Genomic DNA, 23,133 nt, shown 5'->3' with positions numbered 1-23,133 from the left:
CTGTCAGATCACGCCGGTGTTGCGTGGCTCGGAAGGGCGCCATGAGGTACCGCAAGGCACCACGTACCGTCTGGAAGCTCGGGGCGGCTCCAGCTGTCACTCGGAGCCCAGCACCGCTCAGCCCTAGCAGCCCTGAGCTCCCAGTGTGCGGCGCCCTGCCAAGCTGCGCTGCATCCACGTGGTCTGACAGCGACAGCACAGGTGCCAGGCAGCTGGGGCTGCTCCCCGCTGCCCCCTGCCATGCAGGAGGACTCTTCCATGAGGTCCCAGCGGCCATGACAGCCATTGCTACAGCCGGTGACTGTGCGGTGTGGGTAGGGGTTTTTTGAGTGATGCTGGGGCTGGGCAGGGTAGCGACTGGGGGCTGGGACCAGGTGGCGAAGTGACTGGGAGGGCTGGGGGAGCAAGCAGGTGATGGGGCTGGATGGGGCAGCTATCAGGGGAGCTGGGAAAGCCAGCGGGGGATGGGGCCAGGTGTGGGGTATGTGGGCCCTGTGGTGGGGGCCAGTAGACTTTGTAAGCAGCCCCCCCTCACAGCTCATGGACTGCTCCTGCATGGGGCTACAGTCCCCCAATGGGGCCCACAGCCCCCCAAGAGGGTGCAGCCACCCAACAGGGGCCTAGAGCCCCCCAACAGGGGGTCACTGGGGCCTCCTGACAGAGCTCCCCCCACACAGCAGGGGGGAGCGGAGACTGGCCCCAGCCACCTGGCACTGGCACTGCCCCATTGCACAGGTGTGGCCCGGGTTGGCAGGGCATCGCATGGCTCTGCATGCTATCAGGCAGCTGGGGCCACTCAAGCTGAGCGGTGTGAAGAGGGTGACAGCCACAGTGGCCCCACCTGCCTGACAGCACACAGAGGCACATGGCACCCTGCCGATCCAGGCTGCACCCGCGAGATGGGGCAGTGGCAGTACTGGTGCCAGGTGGCTTGCACCAGTCCACGCTGCCCCCCCACTTCCTCGTGCTGTGCAGGGGGCCTCTGCCAGGAGGCCCCAGTGACCCCGACGGCTGCTGCTACTACTGGTGACTGTGAGTTTTTTTGGGGGTGGCATGGGTTGAGTCCAAGACTGCTGGAGCTGGCTGGGGGGCTGATCAGGGATGGGGATGGGTGGGGGGGCAATCGGAGAGCAGGGACCAGGCAGGGGGGGCAATCAGCGAGTGAGGGCTCGAGCCAGTCATGCCCCCCCCCATTGGTTCCCTTTCCCCTCCTCCAGTCCCCCCCATTTACTTACCTGGCATGAATCTGGGTCCAGATCCCTGCAGCCTGCATCACTGCTTGCCTCGCATGGGCAGGCAGCATGCTTCAGCAGTGGGGCAAGGACCAGCCATAGAAACTCCCTGGCTGGCTGCCAGAGTGTCTCTATGGAGGACTCAAGGCCCCAGTTGCCTCATGGATTTTTTTTTTCACACTTTTTTGCCCAGGGTATTTTTTTTGTTATTGCATGTGCCTCTTGCAGCATCTTGAAAGGCTTTGACACGCTGCAAGAGGCACATGCACACTTGTCTAGACGCACCCAAGGTGTCCAAATGCTACTTCGTGCACCTTAGAAATAAGCAATATAACACTCTTACCTCTAATTGTTCAAGTTGGGATTTCAGCATTTCCAAGTTGTTACTAATAGGCTGCTGATTATCTAAGTGGAATTTCATATCCTGAACCACTGTCAAATGGTGTTGCAGTTTCTTAGTGTACTTTAAACACAGCTGTACTCCACTGATCAACTGAAAATGTTTTAAAAAAGAAGAAATATTATCTAAACAACATGCATAAAATTAAGGAATAAAGAAATATAAAAATTTATTTCATTACAATTTGTTTTATATTTATCACTTTAGTGTTCTTTTTCCTGGCTCAGTAATGCTTTCCCATATTTAACATGTGATTCCTTTAAAATGGAATGTATAATTGTATAAATGTATAACAGTCCATTTTTACTCACCTTGTCAGTGTGTTCATCTTGTGGATCAGCTTCTTTAATTTTAAGAACATCCTCAGGAAAGCTTTTGGGAGGGCTGCTTGACTTCTCGGGCTGCTGGTCATTTTTCAGAGCAACAGCTGTGTTGTGTTCCAGTGGGCTTCCTGTTAGAGTTTCCAGTCCAAATTTTGACAGTTCTGTTGAGAAAAAAGGACAAAGCTCCTTTGCTTTGCCTTCATACTTATCACCTTTGGAGGCATCAGCAGCCTGGGAGCTGGTAAATAACTCCTTTGTCAAATCTCTCATAATCTTCTCAAACCTATATGAACATTCATCTCTGGGTGGGATTTGGAAAATTTGTTCAAGTTGAGAAGTAATAAGTTTAGGGACAGTACCTTTTATTTCTTCGTCTCTCTCATTTTGGGACTGTTCATTCATTGTTTCAGATGGACTATCCATCTCCTGCTTGTAGGAGTCTGGCTTTAGTATATCACGAAGCAGGTCAGGGCTTCTGTTGTCACGCCAAAATAATGGAATACTGTCATAATCCTCTGACTGTATGCATGGTGGACCAGCTGCCAATGAAGATCTAATTTCATCATTTTCTGGCTTGATATTTGACTCACTGGAAGTCTCATTCCCCAGGTGTGTGTCACCAATCATTTTAAGTACGTTTTGCATTAAATTTTTTGTGTCAGAGTAATTTAAAGGTTCGCCTTCTTGCTTGCCGACTTTCAACTTGTTTTTTAAAATATTTTTTAAATCTTCAATTAATAAGTCAGATACTTCAGGGGAATGTGAAATACCTTCCTCTGCTTGGGGGTCTTCCAAGAAAACCATTTCTTTCTGCAGTGACTCAACTGTCATTTCTTTCCTGATACCATTTTCAAAGAACATTGTTTCATTGGTTAAGTCATTCTCTCCCTTAATGATTTTTCCACTGCTGTGACAAACCAATGTTTCGTATTCCTCCCATGCACTATTGCCAAAGCTATCACTTATATTATCCAAACATCCAGCTGAAAAATTTGTTGTATGTATGTGTTTCTCAGGACACATGGTTTCACTGTCCCCTGGTTCTTGGGTATTCTCAGTACCTCCTAACATGTTAACTTTCTTCAAGGCAAATTCATGGCCACATAGAATGTTGCTATCGGAAATATCTTTAAGAGCATTGTCAGCTTTTTGATAAATAACAGTTCCTTTTTCTTTGATAACATTAACTTCCTTTGATTTTACCGTAACTATCAGGAGAGGAGTCTCAGTTTCTGAGTTTAATTTGTTTGAATGAGTTCCCCCACTATCAGTTATGCTGTCAGCTTTCACTAAGTGTTTTGCATTCTGAACAGCATTTTCCCCAGTGAAACCTTGCTCAAAGTAACAAGAGTCAGTCCCATCCAGTTCTGACATCTTTTTTATTGTTATACTTTTTGCACATTGTTTTAAATAAGAGGAAAGATCAAACTCTTCCTCAGTTTCTGGTTCCACAGTATCTAACACATTGTAATGTCCTGACCTAGCATCAACTGAGTCTTGACCAATACTTACTTTGTCTTCATTCATAACAGCACATTCAGTGCCTGTTTTAATAACAGATGCATCAAATATTTCTCCGAGGTTTTCCATATGAATGGGACTTTTACTTAATTCTGCAACATGGCTGTCTTTTAGAATATTAACTATATTTGCATTTTGTTTAGACATTTCAAAACCTTTTTCCCTTTGACCAGGTTTCTCATTTGTGATTGTTTGTATTGGGTCAGTAACTGAATATGGACTATCACTATTGTTTATATAAGACACAGGCCTGAGGGTTTTATCATCCATTTGGGAAGAATCTATCCTAAAACGTTCTATGCAGGTCACCTTATTTATTATTTGCTCTTCAGCAAGAATGCTATCCTCTGGCTTCTGTCTTTGGCCATGATCTGAATATGCCTTTGATAAGATATTGTTATTTTTACTTATGCTGTGTTCAGGTAGTAGATCTTCTATTTGAATATTTTTATTATCATTAGTAATTAGCTTACTACAAGTAGATTGTGATGCACAAATAGGCACAGAGTTTATTACAGTTGCTTCATTCAGACCAATCCCAGACACATGAGTTTTATGCAGTGTGGCATTACTTTCTTCACTACTAAATGACACCCATTCAGTGCCCGGGCAATTTCCAGATTGAAGGCTTGCAGCGACATCTTCTAATGTTTGTTTACTTTCTACAAAATCCTCATAAGGACTTTCAATTTCTTTCTGTATGTCTCCTTTGTTTTTATCTGTAAGATCAAAACTGTCCTCACCAGAACTATTTTCAATATTGGATTCTAACTGGAAAATAGTATCATCTGCCATGGGTTTTAAAGGATGATAATGATCCAGGGTATCAATATTCTGATTGCATTTTTTCCTATCTTCAGTTTCTTTTGAAGGGGCAAGGAACTGGTCACCAGTGTTTTTATCAAGATGCTGTGAGTAATAAATAGCCGTTACTTCATCATCACCAGTGTCAGTGTCATAACTATCATAAGCATAATCCATATAATCATAATCTTCCTCTTCCTCTTGTATTTGTTCATAATTATCCTCAATAGAGTCACTCTCTGTTTTCATTTCATATTCCGCACTTCTATCTCCTTCAACTTCATCTTCATACAGCTTTAGTAAGGAACTAAGGTTGCTCTCCACACTTTCTTCACTTTCTGAAGTAATTTCTGGTTTCTGCCCTTTCTTTTCCAAGGTCCATGTACTTTCTATTTCTTCTTCAGGGATTGTCTCCAACATTCTGGCACCTTCTGAGCCCAGATTTATACTTTCAAGTGTATCTGGATGATTTACTTCATCTGAGCACTGTATGCTTCCTCCAGTATCAGCTACTTCTACTTGCAAAGAATTTCTTTCTTCTCTCATGCATATTACAACATCTATTTCTTCCTGGACACCTAAAGGAATGTCCTTGGGCTCTGGGGTATCATCATCTTCAAGCTGTGAGGTATCATACTCATCCTCATCTTCAGGAGTGTCAGAGGAATCATAGTCTGAAACCTGAGGAGTGTCATAGGCATCATCGTCATCATCAGCCTGAGAAGTGTCATAGGCATCCTCATCATCAATCTGAGGCATGTCATAAGCATCAGCAAACTGAGGAGAGTTGCAAGTTTTGCTCTCATATTGATGCTGCAAGTGGTCAGTTTCAAACTGAAGGATGCCTTCATTCCCTCCCACTGGTAGAGCACAAGGTTTACACGCACTACCTCCCAGAATTAAGTTGCTATATGTAACACTGTTGTCCTCTACCAGATGCCCACCAACCATGTCGATACTGCCTCCCAGAGGCTGACCACCATGTATATCAATACTGTCTTCCAACAGAGTCCTGCAATGAACATCTCTATTTTCTTCCAAAGGTAGCTTCCAGAGGCCATCAGTATGATCCCCCAAGGGTAATCCATAATATGAATTGGTATGAACCTCCAGGGTTAACCTGCTTTGTGGCTCAGTACAGTTTTCTAGTGATGGTCCACAATGCTCTTCACTATAGTTTTCTAGGAATGGCTTGCCAAGTGTGTCAGTATAGCTGTCTGCCAGTAGCTCACCATATTCATTATCTCCAGACTGTGGTGTGCCATGCTCATAATCATAACAAACAAATTGATTCACTAATTCTTCACCATGAAGTTCTCCAGAAAGTCTCTTTCCAATGTCAACATTTCCAAATAAACTGGGACTGCAGTGAACATCATCTTTTCTCTTATCTTTACCAATTAACATACTTGTATCAGCAAGCTGCAAAAGGTAAGGCCTACATGTTGAATTGTTCTCCTGACCATAAGTAATATCACTGCTTTTTTCTACTGTACTGACTTCACTATAACTTGTCAAGTCGTTCACACCCAATACATTTTCTAACGTTTTACAAGTCTCTTTTTCCCTACCCGTGGATTCTCTTTCATCTGATATGCTAATTTTGTTTTTATCTCCTGTTGAAATAAGATTGGTTTGTGAGTTACTTAGAGGATGCCCTTCAATATTTCCAGAGTTTGGCTGCTGATGTATAAGCTTACACAGTTCCATTTGTTTCTGTTCAGGATACTCCTGAAAACTTTTGATTGCATTTTCCTTTTCAGAGTTTTGAGTGCTACCTACTATACTTCCAGGTTTTTCTCCAGGTTCATCTAAAAATATGTTCTCTGTATGTTCAGACTGTTCAAAACCATTAGCATTAAAATAATCTGCTCTATTGCAGAAATCATTTTCCTGGGAACATTTATCATTCTGAATATTTTCTTCAGATTGCTTTATGTTACTGTCACTGAAAGTGTTCTGTGTATCATTATGCGCAATCAAGACATTCCTTGTGACATTACTGAACATAACATTTCTAGATTGCTTCAGATCTATTCCTTTTGAATTTATGCATGTGCCAGTGAATCCTCCTTCTGCCACATCAGTACTGTACACAGTATCACCACCTTCCAACAGCATGCTGACAGCTTCATCTAGTTCTCCATCATACAACAGGAGTCTCTGCCCAGTGTTTGCATCCATATAACTATTTATCATCAGATATGACATGAATAACTTTTTGGCATGCTCTGAACTATGAAGTATAGGCTCTTTAGTACCAGACTCTTCTTGTTCTTGCTCATGATCATGAAATACAGGTGGCTGAAATTCATAGGATGATAACCATCTCACAACATTTTTACAAGAAGACTCTAAATCTTCCATGTTAGGCATTTTATCAGGTAAGATCACTTGGTTCAAAACATTCACAGTACTACCATCTATTATCCCTAATTGTGCAGCATTATCCAGACTGAGTACTTCACAAGTCTCTGGAATATAGAGTGCAGCTATTTTCTGTCTGCCATTTAATATTTTGTAGGCCAGCTCACTTGTTATCATTCCTTGATGCAAAGATGTGGATACTGGGAATATTTCACCAGTATGAGGCCAGATGAGGCCAACAAAGCCTCTCTTTGCTTCTAGTATCAACAGTGCACTGGTAGATGATATTAGGTTGCACTGTATAGCTTCATCTACAGTTAAGCGTTTGGCTGAATTTGAGCAGAAGATTCCTCCAGTTTGAACCTGGTAGGTCAGAATCCCAGAAGCAACATCCTGATCTATCACTCCTTCTTTCATGGCTTCTTCCACCGTCATTCTTTGCCCTGAGTCAGGTTCAATTATACCTCCAGAGAGCAGCTGTGCCCCCAGCAACCTGAACATAGTTTCACGGTCAATGAGTCCTTCATGGGCTGCTCTCAAAATAGTAATCTTCCTCCCACATTTTAGTGTGATTCTACCTTTTTCTAGTGATTTCACAGGTAGAAGTCGTAACCCTGTTTCTTCATGAATTATGCTTCTCTGAATCAGCTCCTCAAGAGAAATCTTTTCTGCAGTGTTGGGGTCTATGAGATCTTTGTAGGTATCTTGTCTTTCCAAAAGCTTTGAAAACAGTGCTGGAGAAATCAGGTTCTTCTGGAAAGCTTTGTGCAGTGTTAAGTGGTCTCCACTACCTGGCACAATCAGATACCCAGTAGAAAGCTGATTCTCAAGAATTTTAATAGCCAAAGACTCTGAAATTATACCTTGATCTAAAGCATATATAACTGGAATATTTATGAATGATAACTCTGAAATAATTTTTTTAGCATTACTTAATTCTTGCAGTTGCTGTAGAGTCTGTTCATCAATAAGTTCACGTGCTTTAGCTTCTTCAAGATCAAAAGACAGACCTAATTCTGGTGAAATTAGGCCAGATAGAATCAGTTGATTCTCAAGCAACCTAATTCCAGTATCATAGTCTATTAGACCTTTCAGAACAGCCTGAAAGACTGAAAGGATTTCTCCGGTAGTTTGATCAATGATACCAGCAATGACGTTATCCACCTAAAAAGGGATATAAAAGAAGTGTTTAGATTTTTGTGGATGGTACATATTAAACTTTTTTTTGGCTTTTGAATACATGCTAAGCATAAAATCATCTACTTACCAGGACTGGAGCAATGCTGTGAATGTTAGCAGCTCAAATGCGCAAGTGATCTATGTCAGTGAATCAACAGCACACGATGTGATAAAAGATTTAAAATCAACATGCATCTGTGAATTGAAAACCTATGCTTTGCATACATAAATAGGGTTAGTGAAAGACAACAGAATAGATGATTGTATAGTGAGCAAGTAGGACATATACCTGGAAGGAAAATTTTCATGCTCTACGTGTCTGTGAAAGGTTAGAATAATCAGAAACAGTATGTGATACAAAACATCCATGCTATTCATGTTTACAGCATACAGCACTTTTACACAGACACCCAATAATGTGGAATCAATATTATAGCACCCGTATACTGTAACTAGTTGGCATGGAAAGCATGTAATCAGTTTGATAATATTATTCTAAACTAATTACACAAGACATTGCTTCTACATGTATATGCACACATACCTTTGAAATACATTTTTGACAGAATTCAAATTCTGTATTTAAGATTCAGATCCATTCATAAATGTATTTGCAATATTTCATTATTGTGCATGCCCTCATCTACATACCCAATTAGAATTTAAAGAAAAACTGGACCATTACTTATCGTCTAGAATATATTTGGGAGAGTATAAAGTAGAAATTAACCCATGTTATTTTATAGTGTCATATTTTTGCAGCACAAACACATACTTATATAGCAGTCAGAGGATGACTTTTAAGAGAAGAGTTAAGTGATGAATGATTTGCTTTATCTCATCATGCAAGGCACACTGTATTAAGACTCTTTGCACAAATTCTGATGAACAGAATGTTTGTATGCACACATAAAACTACTTATTATACTATACAAACTGCAGTCATTTAATTCATATTACAGCATCCTGATACATACAATCAAATGCAATTTCTTCTTTAAGTGTTTATATACTGTCCATAACCATGCAGCAAAAGTAAAAGAAGCAACATATTTCAGATGGGAATACAATACAAAGTTTTCTGCATTATTACCTTTTCCTCCATCTTTTCATCACTCAAATATTGGACCTCCTGCAGTTGTTTCAAAGCTTCATTAGATAGTAAGTTGTAGCCTTCCTGCAAGGATTTCACTTGTTTTTCTATTTCATTTTTCTCTTCACCCGTCATTCTATGAAAAAATTAAATGTAAGGGAACAATTACTCATAGAACTGAAAAGGTTTAGTGGGTGATGAGAAACGCATTATGTGATTGTTTAAAAATGAGAGCAGATACCGCCTTGTTTTTTTAGACTAATTATTAATATGCATTATAAGGGAGTTGCCTGCAATCAACAAATACAATTAAAAACAAACTCCTTTGAGAAAAATGCAACTTCCTTGGGGCATTCTGGGATTACAAATATAGTATGTGCCTCTAACTGTTCACTGATCACCAATCAAGCCAATATGAGTTAACTTCAATAGCAAGCATTATGAGATACCACAGCACATGCTTTAATAATATCCTAAATTAGTTTGCTAAAACTTCAAAGTATTTTGAAATCCTTCAGATAAATGCTGCTATAAAAAGCTTTTAAGAAAAAGTTTTAAAGGTGCTATAAAAAGTGTTTCTATTTGTTTTGTTACCTAATCAAGGATATATTCACCTAATCAAGCTCTTTTTTAAATGGGAAAAAAAATAGAAATAAAATGGTATACAGGCATGTAAAACAAAATTTGTTCAAACTAACATAAAAATATTGGTCTGTTCCTTGTAAAAAAAACTCACTTCTGTTTCATTTACAATATCAGAGAATGGGGTGATAAAAATTAACATACTTGTCACTGTGTTTTGCCAAAAATGACTGTGTAGTCTGCAAAGCCTCAGCTATTTGTTCTTTCTTGGCTGTTATTTCATCCATGGAAATCTGAAAAATAAACCAAACACATTCAGGTTTTCACTATGAATACACTGTAATAAGAGATAAGAAAAACATCCAAAATACACTTTTCCACTGGTAACAAAATAGTCTATTACAGTATAAATACCAGTGCATCTTATCTGGCAAACTCTGGTTATTTCCCTGTAGGTACTATAATTAGGACTGGGCATTTTCACTTAAGAATGTAAAGCGCTGCACAAAACATTAAGCTACTTGTCATGGAAATGTATTAGAAAAGCCAAACTCCCTTTATTTTAAAATGAATATTTTAAAATAATGTAATAATAAATCATATAAAGCCATATTCCCCATAAAGCTGCAATTAGAAAGATATCATGGAAGTGTCTTGCTCCATAGCTTGTTCTCAGGATGACAAAAATTATGACCTAAAGAAAAACTCGGAAATTGACATACCACATGATAAAAGTCAAAGTTATGATGTATGTATTTACAGGAGCCCAGAGGTAAAGTAGATTTTAACAGATATTTTTGAAAACACCAGTAGAGCTGTAAGCAGATGTCATCTTTGTGCCACCATCAGTTTTTTTACAGTGGCACAAAACTTGATCAGATGTCCATGCCCCTTGTGCCACAAATACCCTAAATTCTGGCTGGGACAAGTTGTAATAATAGTTTGTCTTAACTTTTCATGGCACAAGAGTCCAGGCAGCCCTCAGAAGGCACTTTTGGGATTTCAGGAACCTGATTCTGCCGTGGGATTCCCAGGGCCTGCATGTGCAGGCAGGGGAAGCCCCAGAGAGCTGCACTGTGAAACATGTACCAGGAATTCCCTGCAGACATGAGTTTCATGCTAGTGTGCCACAGGTTGGGAAGTGGTCTGCAAGCACAGACAGAAGAAACCCACAAGGGAGTTCCCCCCTCCACACCTGCAGATGCGTACCCTAGGAATTGTCCTGTAGGGAATTCTCATAATGCACATATCATGCTGCCATATCCCAAGTTGGTGGAACCCCTCATGGGAGTTCCCCTGCTTGTAGCTGTGCACCCTGAATTGGGATGTGGTACCTAGGGCCATAGTCCTTCAGCCCCTTGGAGTGGCAGGGCCCAACCCTATGGGACAACAGTCCTGAGTGATGTCTGTAGACACCAATGAAACTGATCAGCTGTGCTAAGATGCATCCATCCTGGCACGGCTGATGCCACTCCAAAGATGACTTCTGTTTAATCACTAGGTGTGTCATTTACTTTTATATCGTCAACTAAGCTGGAGAGGAATTTGTTTGCTATCCTCTACTAACGTCCTAGAACAAACTTCCAGAACTCACACCAGAGGAAAGAACTGTCTTTGAGTCCTGATGAACCAAGAAATACTTTGCATCAAACCCTATTAAACTGAAAATAAAAGATGATATTCTGGCCAGTTTTCCACATGTCTGCATTGGGGTATAAGGTGCAAGCACCTTTATACACAGTCCTTCTTTTCAGCCAGCATCAGGCCATTTATTGCACTCTCACGGCAATTATCAAGAACCTAGCATTGGCAGCAGCTACATAAATGGGGATAGGGAGGGGCAGGGCAAAAATCCAAATCCCTTTTCCTCTCAAGACAGCAGATCAGAGCTGAGCTGGAACACGGGGTTACAACCTTCAAAGTATATAGTCAAACAGTGTCTTCTGCTGTGCTATCTCTCAGTGCTTGTGCATCACTGGGCCTATAAGGTCACAGTGCCTCCAGGATGGTACGCCTCTGTAACCTCCATAAATATATAGGCTATGGCTTACAAAGCACACAAGCACCCAAAACTGTATGGGGATTATAGTTATTAATGGTGACTAGGACCTCCTAAAGTAGGGGTATTGCAGATCAGGCCCATGGAAGTAGGTCATCAGGTTTGTGGGGCTTTTCTCTGGCCTAACAAATCACCTCCAGATCCATGGGGCTTACTTACTGCAATTTTTCCAACTTCGGAGTGTTGCTTGACCTGCAAATCAGTAGTAGGGTAGTGATGTTAACACTGGTATAATGGCCATGTTGATGCAGTGGCTGTCTTGGAGCTGCAGTGAGAAGTCCCATAGGCCAGATCCAGAGGCAGGTTGTCCAAACTGAGAGAAGCCCCGTAGTCCAGATCTGTCTCACCAACTCAGTGAGTTTGACACCCCTATTCTAAAGTGATTTGCACCAGCCAAATTCTGTCAATGACCTTCACTACTACCTTTATTGGAAGTAGACTAGGACAATGCTGAGTTGTTTTGAAAGTCCCACCACTAAAGCTCAGAAATTTCCAAATTGATTCCAAAATAATAAAAGTGAACCTGGTACTCTACAGCCTAGTACTACACTATTTGTCCCACAGAAATGAAACAGTATAGCCTGCCTGCTTGAGTATCTTTCTGATCCAACCAGTGAGGGCACCAGGATGTTTACTACAGAACTTGCATGAAGGTCTTTGAGGCCTGCAAAAAGTGGAAGTCTCTAAAGAGACTATATCTGTGATCGGTGGGGCAGGGATTCATGTGTAACAACTGCACTGGAGTGTAATATATAAGCTCCAACATTCTTATAACACAGTATGTCCTTATCTACAATGGCCAGAGAAACCTGGCTAAAAACCTGCAAGCACAATGTTAATTTTATGTTGTATGCAGAAAAAGGCATATGATAACAGCCACTTATTACTTAGCAAGCTCGTTATCTTGGATTCTAGTTAGCTAGGACAGGTTGCCAGCAATAATGTTCATAATTCTTTCAGTGTTCCAGTTCCATCAAAAAACACCTTTTTCTCTATTCCTCATAAAGTGACTTCCTGACACCTGACAAGGTAAGTTATTGCCTATGAAAGCTCATGCCTCTGCACCAGTTAAATCTCTAAGGTACTACCCTGCCCTACCTTCCACCTGACTTTAGGCTCAAACAGCTAATTACATCTGTAAAGTGAATGAGCACCTCCGGCTTCAGTGATGATCTTTCATGGGAGTATGGATGGAGAGAGGCAGACAGTAGGCCATAAAAACAGTAGAGAACACCCTTCTATAGTCAACATTTAAGTTCAGATGTTACTTGCGAAAAATGAGTATATGTGGACAAAGGGGCAAAGAAGTGAGTTGATGCTGTTAAGAGGGTCTAGAAAACAGACCCCAAGGTGGTACCTCTGGCTGATTCTGGATAGAAATACTTTAGTTGTCAATAAAAAGGCAGTGTTTGCTCAGAGGTCAGCCTGAGGTAACGGTTTGCTTCTTAATCTATAGGTAGGAGAGAAAGAGGTCTCACACCATTTAGCATTAACCATTAAGCTCCAGTATTTTAATTTAAATAGAAGTTGCTTGACACACAAAAGTCCATGACATGCTAAGTTTGATCACATTGTAGTATGGTTATACCTCTTTGAGGGAGGAATATCCCCCAGTTATATTAAGTAGTGTGTTGCCTTAGCATGGGCTGCTCTATGGAGATAACATGATCAATTTGCAGTCCCAGAGCTAGGACCCACAATCCACTGACTGTGGGACCCAGCCCCAGAACCTCAAAGAAGTCTTCAACTGAAACTAGTGGGTTCCCAGGCTGAGATTTTTGGTTATACTGAAGTCTCACACTGGCTCCAATACAATCCCAGGGCTGAGACCAAAAATCAGCTAATTTTTGGTCTCTGCCCTTGGATCACACTGGAGCTGATTCAAGACTGATGTGGTAATAGTCTGAATTCAGATCATAGTGAGCACTGACATGTGACTGCTTCCCAAGTTGTACTGTTTATTACAATCTAAACGTAACAAGTGCTGAGTGTCTTGTGTAACAAGGCCCTCGATGTCTCTCTCTGGTGTGTTAACCAGGTAACAGGTACTGTTTTTGTGACCCAACAGAGATAGAAAAGAAAATGCAAAAAAGCAACTGACTGCAGTCTCCTTCACAAAGATCAACTGGTGGTAAGAAAAGACCCCATCAGATCCCTTCCGTATTTCTTTTCTCTGTATTTCCTTCCCTTTGTAGTATGCAGGGGCTTGAAAGCAAGATGAGAAACTCTAACTTTCAATGTCTATAACCCATTCTGGTAATAACAGAACAGTGTTAACTCAGTCAGCTTGTGGTCCACTATAATCCCTGACACTTTTCTGTAGTACTGCTTTTCACCATGAAGTAAAGTACTCCTTGTCATTACAGGGCATGTCTACATGTTGCCCTAAAGTGATGTTGTTACTGCACTGTGTGCACAGCGCACAGTTAATTTTCGCCACTACTTTGTTAGAGTGGCACACTAAAATGGAGAAGCGTGCCATTATGGCGAGGTAGCTGTTGATCACATGTAGACTTGCATGATTGCTACATTACTGTAGAGCATCATACAGCAACGCAGTGTGTCACTACGGTGATGTATGGTGACATGCAGATGTGCCCATCTGCAGTATTCTATTTTTTATCACAGAAAAAGAAACTTCACCCTTCAGTGACTTACCAAGAAAAGTAGTCCTTATCTTTTCCATTTCAAAACATTTTTAATTAAATGAAAAGAAAATGAACTCTGGCCTAGGACCTATTCCTTCTTCCCTTTCATTCCTTCTTCACTGGAAGCAGAAGAGACCAAGAACTACTCAAGTCGGATGTGTAGCTGTCAGGTTCACAGAGTTTGGGGGGGGGCATTAAAACATACTGTGGTGGTACTAGCTAAATTAATTTCAAACCTTTGAAAATGTTTCCCTCGGAAGCAAATTTGAAATCACATTTTTCTGGTATTATAAGTGCTGCTTTTGTGAAACCAAAAATATTTAGAGTAATCCTTCTGCAAGACATGAAGCCAAACCAAAGAAGTGGTGCTTTACCAAACAAATGTGTGGGTACCTGCTGCTTAGGCAAGTCTGCCTTTTCAGCCTTTTCTCCTTCTTCTTTGCTGAGCGTCTTGCTTAGGTTTGACACCCATTTCAGTAAATCCCCAGCCTTTTCAACATGCTCTTTCTTTTCCTCGTCCATTGACTTCTGGTAGGTAATGTGGATTGTAAAAAATACATTTATTTAAATGGTTGAGAAGTTCAATTTCAATAGCCACAGAATCATTGTCCTGTCACAATATGAGTATTACCAAAAAGCAGCTAAGGTTTTTTGTTTTTTTTTATTTTACCTCATGCGTTACTGTGTAACCTTTATGTTAGGAAAAAAACATGACATAAAACTGAAGACATAAATAGACTGATTTGTCCAAAACATTTGCAGAGATTGCAATACCTACGAAACATAGTCATATGTTGCACACCCCATGTTACAGATATGACAGAAACAGCACAACCTCCCAGCCACTACTTAGTAATTAAAATCTAAACAATGCTTATATTTAGAAAAGCTTTGAATTGCTGCCTTTGCATTAGCCTTATATGCATACAGTCAGTATCAGGTATCATACTACGAACTACATTTAGACAGGTTACTAAGTTCCAAATAGGAGGAAAAACAAATGTTTTCACAACTTAAAAGCAGGAAAAATTAAAAAATAATGATGGAAAAGTTACCATTTTTCCACAATAAATATATTATAGATGTACGGTTTGTGCCGAGTAATATATGATTTTTAACCAGTCTTAGGGTAGCCTAAAACTTTTCAGTACTTAAAAAAGTGTTCAAACACTTTCCTGTAGTACAAGAGAAAATGAAAAAAATTAGAAAAAAGTCCAAGCACTTAAAAAGCTAATTACAAACATGTTCCTTAAAATCACTGAAAATTCATGCTTATGAGAAGTCTACCTACATTTCCCTATACTACATGTGAGTGAAGTTATTCATAAGAAAATGTCATAGGATTGTAGTCTAAACATATTCAGATCCATTTGTAAAATAAAATAGTGGAGGGATCTTTTAAAAAATTATTGAGAGCAGTTTGTGATGATAATCAAGCCAGCATTATTTGACAGGATACTGTAAATACAACATGTATTATTCGTAAAAATTGGCACTAGTCTTCTGCTCTTAAATACAGTACAGGTCTGGTTCTATGTAACTGCTTTCTATGGGCATAACTGCATTAACTCCAGTATTAATACTTGAAAATAATGATGTAATTAATACTTGAAAATAATGATGTAAGAATCTACTGCCAACATAGCTTCCATTTTGTACTCAACAGGAATTTTTCCTAACTTAACCTAAAATAATCCTTTGAACACAACAGGACTTAATACCAATTTCCAATTTCACTTCACATTAATTCATTTGATAGTCTCTTATGACGGCTACATTAGATAATATGTAGCCATAATGTTCCCCAGAGTGACTAATGGACAATTAGAATCTGTGGAGTACCAAAACCAGTGCGCTACTTTGAAATATAGTAGAGACTAGAAATCCCTGTCTTAATGGGCTCAGCTGCTTCCAATAATCGTAAACCTGTGTGACAATCAAAAACAGCTTTTTCTAAGGCCTCTTTGTAAGTCAACTTCTTCTTTGTTTTGGGGCATGTTATAGCTTTGACAAAATACTTGTCATCCTTCATTTTTGTGGCAGTGATAGCATCAATAATGCCATTCTTGATAGCATCTTCCACTGACAACCTGGAATGAGATTTTGGATCTATCAGTCCACCAGTCAAGTACTGATACTCCAAACAGCGAACGCCCATTTCTTTGTTTAGGACATTTACATTCATAGCTTCAACAGCTGACATAATTTTGTTTGTTACTGGATGAATGATACCCGTAAAGACTAGTTCACACTGCTGAATTTGTGTAGCACAAGTATCATCAATTAGCTCCCTTTGCAAAGCTTCTGAAACACTGTACTTTTTTCCAGTAAGTGGATCAATTATGCCCCCTGTACTGGCCTGAGCTTCTAGACACCTAAGAGCAGTAACTCTATCCACCAAGTTTCTGCGTGAGGCTTTTAAAACTGGAATTCTTTCATTACTGTCAGAAAGCCAAAATCCTGCAATAGGACTGTTCAAATCTTTATTTAGTTGCATACTGCTCACCAAAATATCACCAAGCTCATTAGCTGAGATGACACCTTCCTTATATTTATTGACTAATGTTCTGTCAATTGCACCCTGTGCTAGAGCATCATCAATATTAAACTGCAAACCAGTTTTGAGATCAGTCAACAAAAGAAAAGAGTTTGCATGGGAATCAAAAGTGGTAGACTCTTTCCAGTTAAACTCCTGTTCTGACAACTCAATATATGTATTTTTATCAATAAAATTCTTTTGATATGCTTCATAGGAAGTCATTTCTGCTCCAGTTTTGATGTCTATCACAGAAATTTTATGACCTTTTTCTGCTGATTGGGTACTAATTTTTCGGTCACCAACTGGAAGCAGGAAACATTTACTATCTACATCAAACAAACACACTTTCAACAAATCCTTGTAGTACATGGCTTGTCTGTTATTTGGATTATGAAAACATTTTGTGTTACTAGATGGTTCATGTATAAATTTTAAAACTGTATTACTTAGCAAGCCTAGCTGCACTGCAAGTTCTGGAGGAACACGAACACTTCTTACAGGGTCAATGACTCCCCCACATGCAATCTGGACTTCAAGGATATTTTTGCCTTTTTGTCTTTCCAAAAGTCTAGCTTCTATAGCTTGAAACACAGACATTATTTTACCAGAACAATAATATCCTAAAACTGCTTTCTCTGCCTCAATTAATCTACCTTTGAATTCATTATCTACAAGGCCCCTAATGATTGAGTCATCAACAGAGTATTTCTGACCTGTTGTGGGATCAATGATGAAACCAGTGGCTGCCTGGGCTTCTAAGAATGTCATTGCCAATGTTTTTGCAATGATTCTTTTCTTTACTGCTAAAGCAAAAGGGATTCTTTCTTTGCTAGATTCAATGTATAGGCCAGCTATTGCAGTAGGTTTTGTTAAAAATTTGTCAAGACTTCTCTGAACCTCATCAATAGATTTCTGCCCAGAACAGAGCTGTTCAACTATGTTCCTGTCCAAAAGTTTAACCTCAACCAACTGCCTGGCAGTTACATCACGTCGAAGACCATGAAATTTAATATCATCTTCCCCAGAAGAATATCCATAATGAATGTTATCAACGTCCTTCAAAATCTTTTCATCTAAGAAAGAACTCATCTTTGCAAAATCTTCTCTCCTAAACCCTTCAGATGTTTTGTAGCCATCAAACATCCTGTCTTCATTACCAAGATTCTTGTCATTTTCTTGTTTTAATGTTGTAACTTCAACATGCATGTTATATTGCTCGCTCTTCACTATCTGTAAACAGGAATTTTTTGACACCATGAGTAGAAAATCTGGAGAACATTTTCTGCATGTAACATGTATCAATTTCAACTCCACCACCAGAAAGATGCAATGGCAAGAATGAACACCAGAAATAAGCAGCAAGAAATTTTATTACCATAGATAGCATAGAAATACAGAAAGCTAGAATTGTGAAATGTATATGTACACTCCAAATATTTATTTAAATAGGATGTATTTATGAGGGTGTGACAGAAGAGCATGGTAGAAATTTCTTTTGTGCTTGTTACTGAACTTAAATATTACCCAATTCATTTTCTAACCATAAATGAGTATAATTTTATGTGAATTTCTATAATGTATATAAACCTTTAAAAAAACAAAGGTATTTTAGTATAACATATATTTAACTGTATCAATTACAAATATGCATTTATATTTTAGTCTTTGTTATTCTAATTTAAGCATGAACAGGTCCTGTACACTAAAGTAAGAAAAGTATAACAGAAAACATCCAAGTATTAACAAAAAGTGTAGAACAGAAATAAAGGACAGTGATGATAAGAATAGTTTAAAAAACAAAACAAAACAAAAACAAAAACACCAGCACCAGCAAGGTATATAATATTCACAAAATGTAGAATATACCTCCAAAGGTTTTATAAGCTTTCCTAATCCCAGTTCATGATTCATGTTCTCTTCATGTGTAATACTTTGTCTGGACAAGTGATGATTTCTGTCTTTTATTATGTCCATTTCTGATATTCCTCCCACCGAGTCTGTTTTATCAAAAGTTATCTGGAACTGTGTGCTTGTTTCAGAAACATACTCTGTAAAAGACTGTTGGTTTGTATCATTCTCTAACGGCTGGTTTATTCTTGATAACTGAAACTGCAGGTCTTTTGGCATTTTATCATCTGTGCTCATGTGCAAGTTTTTTTCTCTTAATTGATCAGATTTAAAACCTGCAATGTTTATTTCAGCTTGTCTCTCCTGTTTCTTTCTTAACAAAGGAGAAGTGATATTTGCACACTGATGCATTTGTTCAAAATCTCTGAGTGAAGTCTCTCCCAGGTAATTAAACTCATTTCCCTTCCTCTCAGAGTCCAATTTGAATGTAGAATCCTTGATGTTATTATTTTGCTGAACTTCAGGCTGAAACAGGATGAACTGGTGTTCACGGTCCTTTATGTGTGGATCTGTTTTCTGTTTTAAACTCTCGATCATACGCTTCTGTACCTCTAACTCTTCTTCAAGTTTTCGGCATTTCTGATGATAATCCATTTCAGCAAGCTTTCCCTGCTGCAGCTGTTCACGACACTTTTGAAGTCTTTCCTGTAGATCTTCAATTTGCATCTTGTACAATTTCATATTCTCCTGAGACATTTTTTTTTCTTGCTGAAGAGCAATGCATTCCAGTTTTATACCAGAAATATCTTTTTCAGTGATGCTATGGGACTCCAGTAATTTTTCAAGTTTTTTTCTAAATTCCTCTGCAGAGTGTTTAAACTTAATGGATTCTTCCTGAAACAGAGACATCTTTTTGCGTGCCGTTTGCTCATCTAGAGTCTTTTGATGGAATTCATCTTGCAACTTTTTCAATTTACTGTTTAGCTCTTGTATATGAGCTTGCTGCAGTTCTATTTTCTGGTCACTCAACCTCTTTTCCATAGTTAAAGAATTCAGTTGGGCATTTAGATTTTTCATTTCCATTTCAGTGCTCAGGGTGGAAGCACACTGCTTATCACACTTCTGCTTATACTCACTGGCTAAGGCTTTTGTTTTTATTAGGTCATCTTCTAGCCTTTTGACTTTACATATGAAGTCTTGTTCAATTATTGTCTGTTTGTGCAACTGTTCATTTGTGGTACGTAGCTGCTCTTTGAAACCATCTGCTAAGGTTTTTAATGTTTCATTTTTTCTCTGGATAGCTTGTTTCTCTAGACCTGCCTTCTCTGACTCAGACTTTATTTGTTTCATCATAATTTTGGTTTCAGTGTTCCATATACTAAGCTCCTCGACTTTCTGTTTCAGTGTTTCTGCCAACTGATTACTTTCAGCCAGCTTATTTTTCAGCATTTGAATCTGATGTTGATTTTCATTCTCTGCTCTTGTTTTCTGAAGCAACTCTTCCTGGATTTTCTTGTACTGTTCTTGCAGATTATTTGCTTCTCCTTTGCATGACTGTGTTCTTTGTTCAGCAACCAACTTCTCTTTCTGGATACATTTGATTTGTGAATTTAAATGCTGGATAGTGATTTCTGTTTTTGTCTGTGACCGAGTCAACTCCTCTGCTTCCTTTTTTAATTGTGCCTTTTCCTGCTGAAGAGATTTCAGCTCTTCTTGATAATTCATGTTAACTTTTTTAAGATCTATGGCCTCCTGCATTACCTCTTCAGCTTTACTTGTAGTTTTGTGCAGCTGCTTATCAAGTTCTTTTAACTGCTGCAAATATCCTTGCTCTACCTGATCTTTCTGTTCCAACTCAATTTTTAGACTTTTAAGTGCAGTGTTAGCATCATCTAATTTCTCTTTTAGTAAATGGACCTTTTCTTCTGAGGACGTTTTTTGAAGTTCAAGAGCATTCAGTTCATATTTGAGATCTTTAATGCTTTTTTCGGCCTTCTTGTTTGCAACAGTTAGCTCACTGATCTGCTGTTTAAGCTCCTCTACTTTCCTTGTTTCTTGTTTTTTCTGGAAACCTGTAATTTCAGGCTCAATTCTATTAGACCTGTCATGCACAGATGTACAAGTTTTCAGCACACTTTCTTTAACTAAAGAGTATCCACCTTCAAGTACTTGCCTTCTAGTATTATATGTCTCTTTTTCTGGGAGTTTCTTTACTTCTAGATTCCCTTCAAACTCAAGATCTTTTTCCATTTGCTTTATTATCTTCACAAGACCTTCCTCCCCTTCTGTTTTCTTCCTCAGTTCTTCCATTAAATCTTTCTTTTGCTGCTCTAAGTCTTGAAGGTTTGTATCTTTCTTTCTGAGATTATCTTCAAGTTTTCTCTTAGCAGCAGTGCTTTCCTCCAGTTGATTCCTGAAAGCTCGGAGGTTTTCTTCCAGTACGCTTCTCTGAGCTTCTGCCTGAAAAGTAAGCTCTCGCACACGGTCTAACTCTTGCTGTGCAGCAGCTTTTTCTTTTGCCAGGCTCTCCAGTTCCATACGATATTGCTTTGCCTCTAGCTCTGCTTTGATTTTCTGAGCAGATAGCTCTTCCACATTTTTTTGCTGTTCTTTCAGCTCATTTTCGGCAGCTTCCTTTACTTTGGGCAGTTCTTGTTCTGCCTGGAATTTTTGTTTTTTCATCTCATCTAAAATGACCTCAAGCTCTTTTATCTTTCCCATGAGTTTCCTGTTCTCATCAACTGTGGATCTTTGTTGCTCCATCAGATCTGAGTATGCCTCCTGTGTTGATGCTTCCTTATTCTTTAAAATCTATAACCAAAAATAAAACATACAAATATATTGAAGCCTGCTCTTAATAACCTAAAGTGGAATATGTTTTTACTTTTTAAAAGGCACAGTTAAAAATACTTACTGGTGTTTATAAAGCATTTCAATAGAGAAGGATGAGCAGTTCCCACCACCATCACCTTCTGCTTTTTCATTGAGCTTCAGAGAGCAACCATTAGTTAAAGGTGAAAAAACATCATAAAGCAATCCACAAAGGGAGGAAGTCCTGAAGAATCTTTCACCATCACTCAGAAGCCACTTAAGGATTAGAAGAGTTAGACTGCAGCTTGCATATGCTCTTGCTCACAAAAAAATCTGGGATGGACTATGTGCAAAACACAATATGCAAGGCTCACACAAGAAAGGGGTTCAGCATTTTCTTTGGTACAGAAGGAATTGAAAGTGCTCCATGTTCACAGGAAAACACAACACAACATAACTGTGGAAACCCTTCCAAGAAAGAAAGTACAACTTTGGAAACTGCCTTCAGAGCGTGCCCATTCTGAGAAAAAAAGGTGCAGACACAATAGCTAACCTGGCAAAAATCCCAGGGAAGGTAAATAGGTAGTATTTTTTGTAGATGTTAGCAGGTCAATATAAACAATGAGACGAGAACAGAATCCACCTAATCTAGCAACACATATTAAAACTGCAACTGCCCTGTCTTCACTGGGGTTTTATTAGATGTGTGTAACCATATGTTAGCTAAGGTGAGCTAAGAGTGCACTGCACCCCTTTTACTAGTGAAATCAACACTTCTGTGTAATGGAAAAACAAACTTTTTTTAATAAAACAAGGATTGCATTTTAATAGTCTTACCTAATTGCATTCACAATGTGATTATGCAATTATATTTCCAAACAGGCTAATGCAAAGGCAGCTTCTTTCTTTTTTTCTCCCCTTTCACTTGCTGACTTTAAAGACATACTGGTGCAGTTAAATTAGATCAGTTCTTCAGCAGGTCTCCTGAACAACTGTCCAGATACACAGTAGGTACAATAAATGTAAGGTGTTTGAAGAAACGGAAATTGAGAATCCAATTACAGTTCTATGAAGGGTGAAAAATGAAGTCCGGTTGTCTTATTTTTCACTATTGTTTTCAGTACAATAGAGTATCAGCTGGGAGGTGTGCTCCTTAGTATTATATTATGACATTAACACATGCATAAATAAATTAGAAATTACTGAAATAATTGCTGTTTCACCCTCTCTGAATGCATTATTATTAACTGATTAGTAATAGATTAATATATTTTAATTATGTTCAATCAACATTAAATCAGCTCCTCCCTGATATACTGCGAGATTCAACCATGGATTTTGATTGATTTTGAATGGCAATTATATTTTAATTAGAGTTTGATCTGCATTAACAGAAAAACTCTGGTACCTCAGTCCTTTCTGCATTCTTTTTCTCTGCATTATCTTTATCATTACTTTGTATTGGCTTTTCTTTTTTCCCAAATGGATGGGCAGTTCCTGGGATTCCACAGCTTAGTCTCTGGATCTTACTGTCTTTTACAGATACTTCTGTATTTTGATCTTTACCTTTTTTTTGCATTTTTATAACCATCAATAAATCTTCACATTGTTGGCATTGGTCTAATTCATCCTCTCCCTTCTATCTTTTCAAAGTGATACACATATTGTCCAAACCATGAACCCTACTCTGTGCTACATTCTTTTCATTTTCTCTAAGATCATTCCTC

General features: G+C 39.0%; 1 protein-coding gene across 14 annotated transcripts in view; it reads right to left on the bottom strand.

Moving 5' to 3' along the window:
- The window catches only part of DST (dystonin), a 569,390-nt gene that overhangs the window by 184,254 nt on the left and 362,003 nt on the right, over positions 1-23,133 (bottom strand). For 9 of the 14 annotated variants that reach the window (XM_019520527.1, XM_019520528.1, XM_019520523.1 and 6 more), the window contains 5 exons: positions 14,602-14,736; positions 9,706-9,794; positions 8,920-9,055; positions 1,944-7,811; positions 1,576-1,725 (listed from right to left, as the gene is read on the bottom strand). In XM_019520527.1, coding sequence (XP_019376072.1) covers positions 1,576-1,725; positions 1,944-7,811; positions 8,920-9,055; positions 9,706-9,794; positions 14,602-14,736 — 6,378 coding nt within the window. Of the gene's footprint in view, positions 1-1,575; positions 1,726-1,943; positions 7,812-8,919; positions 9,056-9,705; positions 9,795-14,601; positions 14,737-14,777; positions 17,978-18,613; positions 21,407-23,133 lie in introns of those variants that run through there. The other 5 variants (XM_019520529.1, XM_019520530.1, XM_019520531.1 and 2 more) reach the window with 2 other exon arrangements.

This window comes from Gavialis gangeticus, unplaced genomic scaffold, assembly GCF_001723915.1.
Source record: "Gavialis gangeticus isolate Ggan-Ray unplaced genomic scaffold, GavGan_comp1, whole genome shotgun sequence".
NCBI lineage: Eukaryota > Metazoa > Chordata > Crocodylia > Gavialidae > Gavialis > Gavialis gangeticus.
This window is presented reverse-complemented; position numbering and strand designations above follow the sequence as displayed.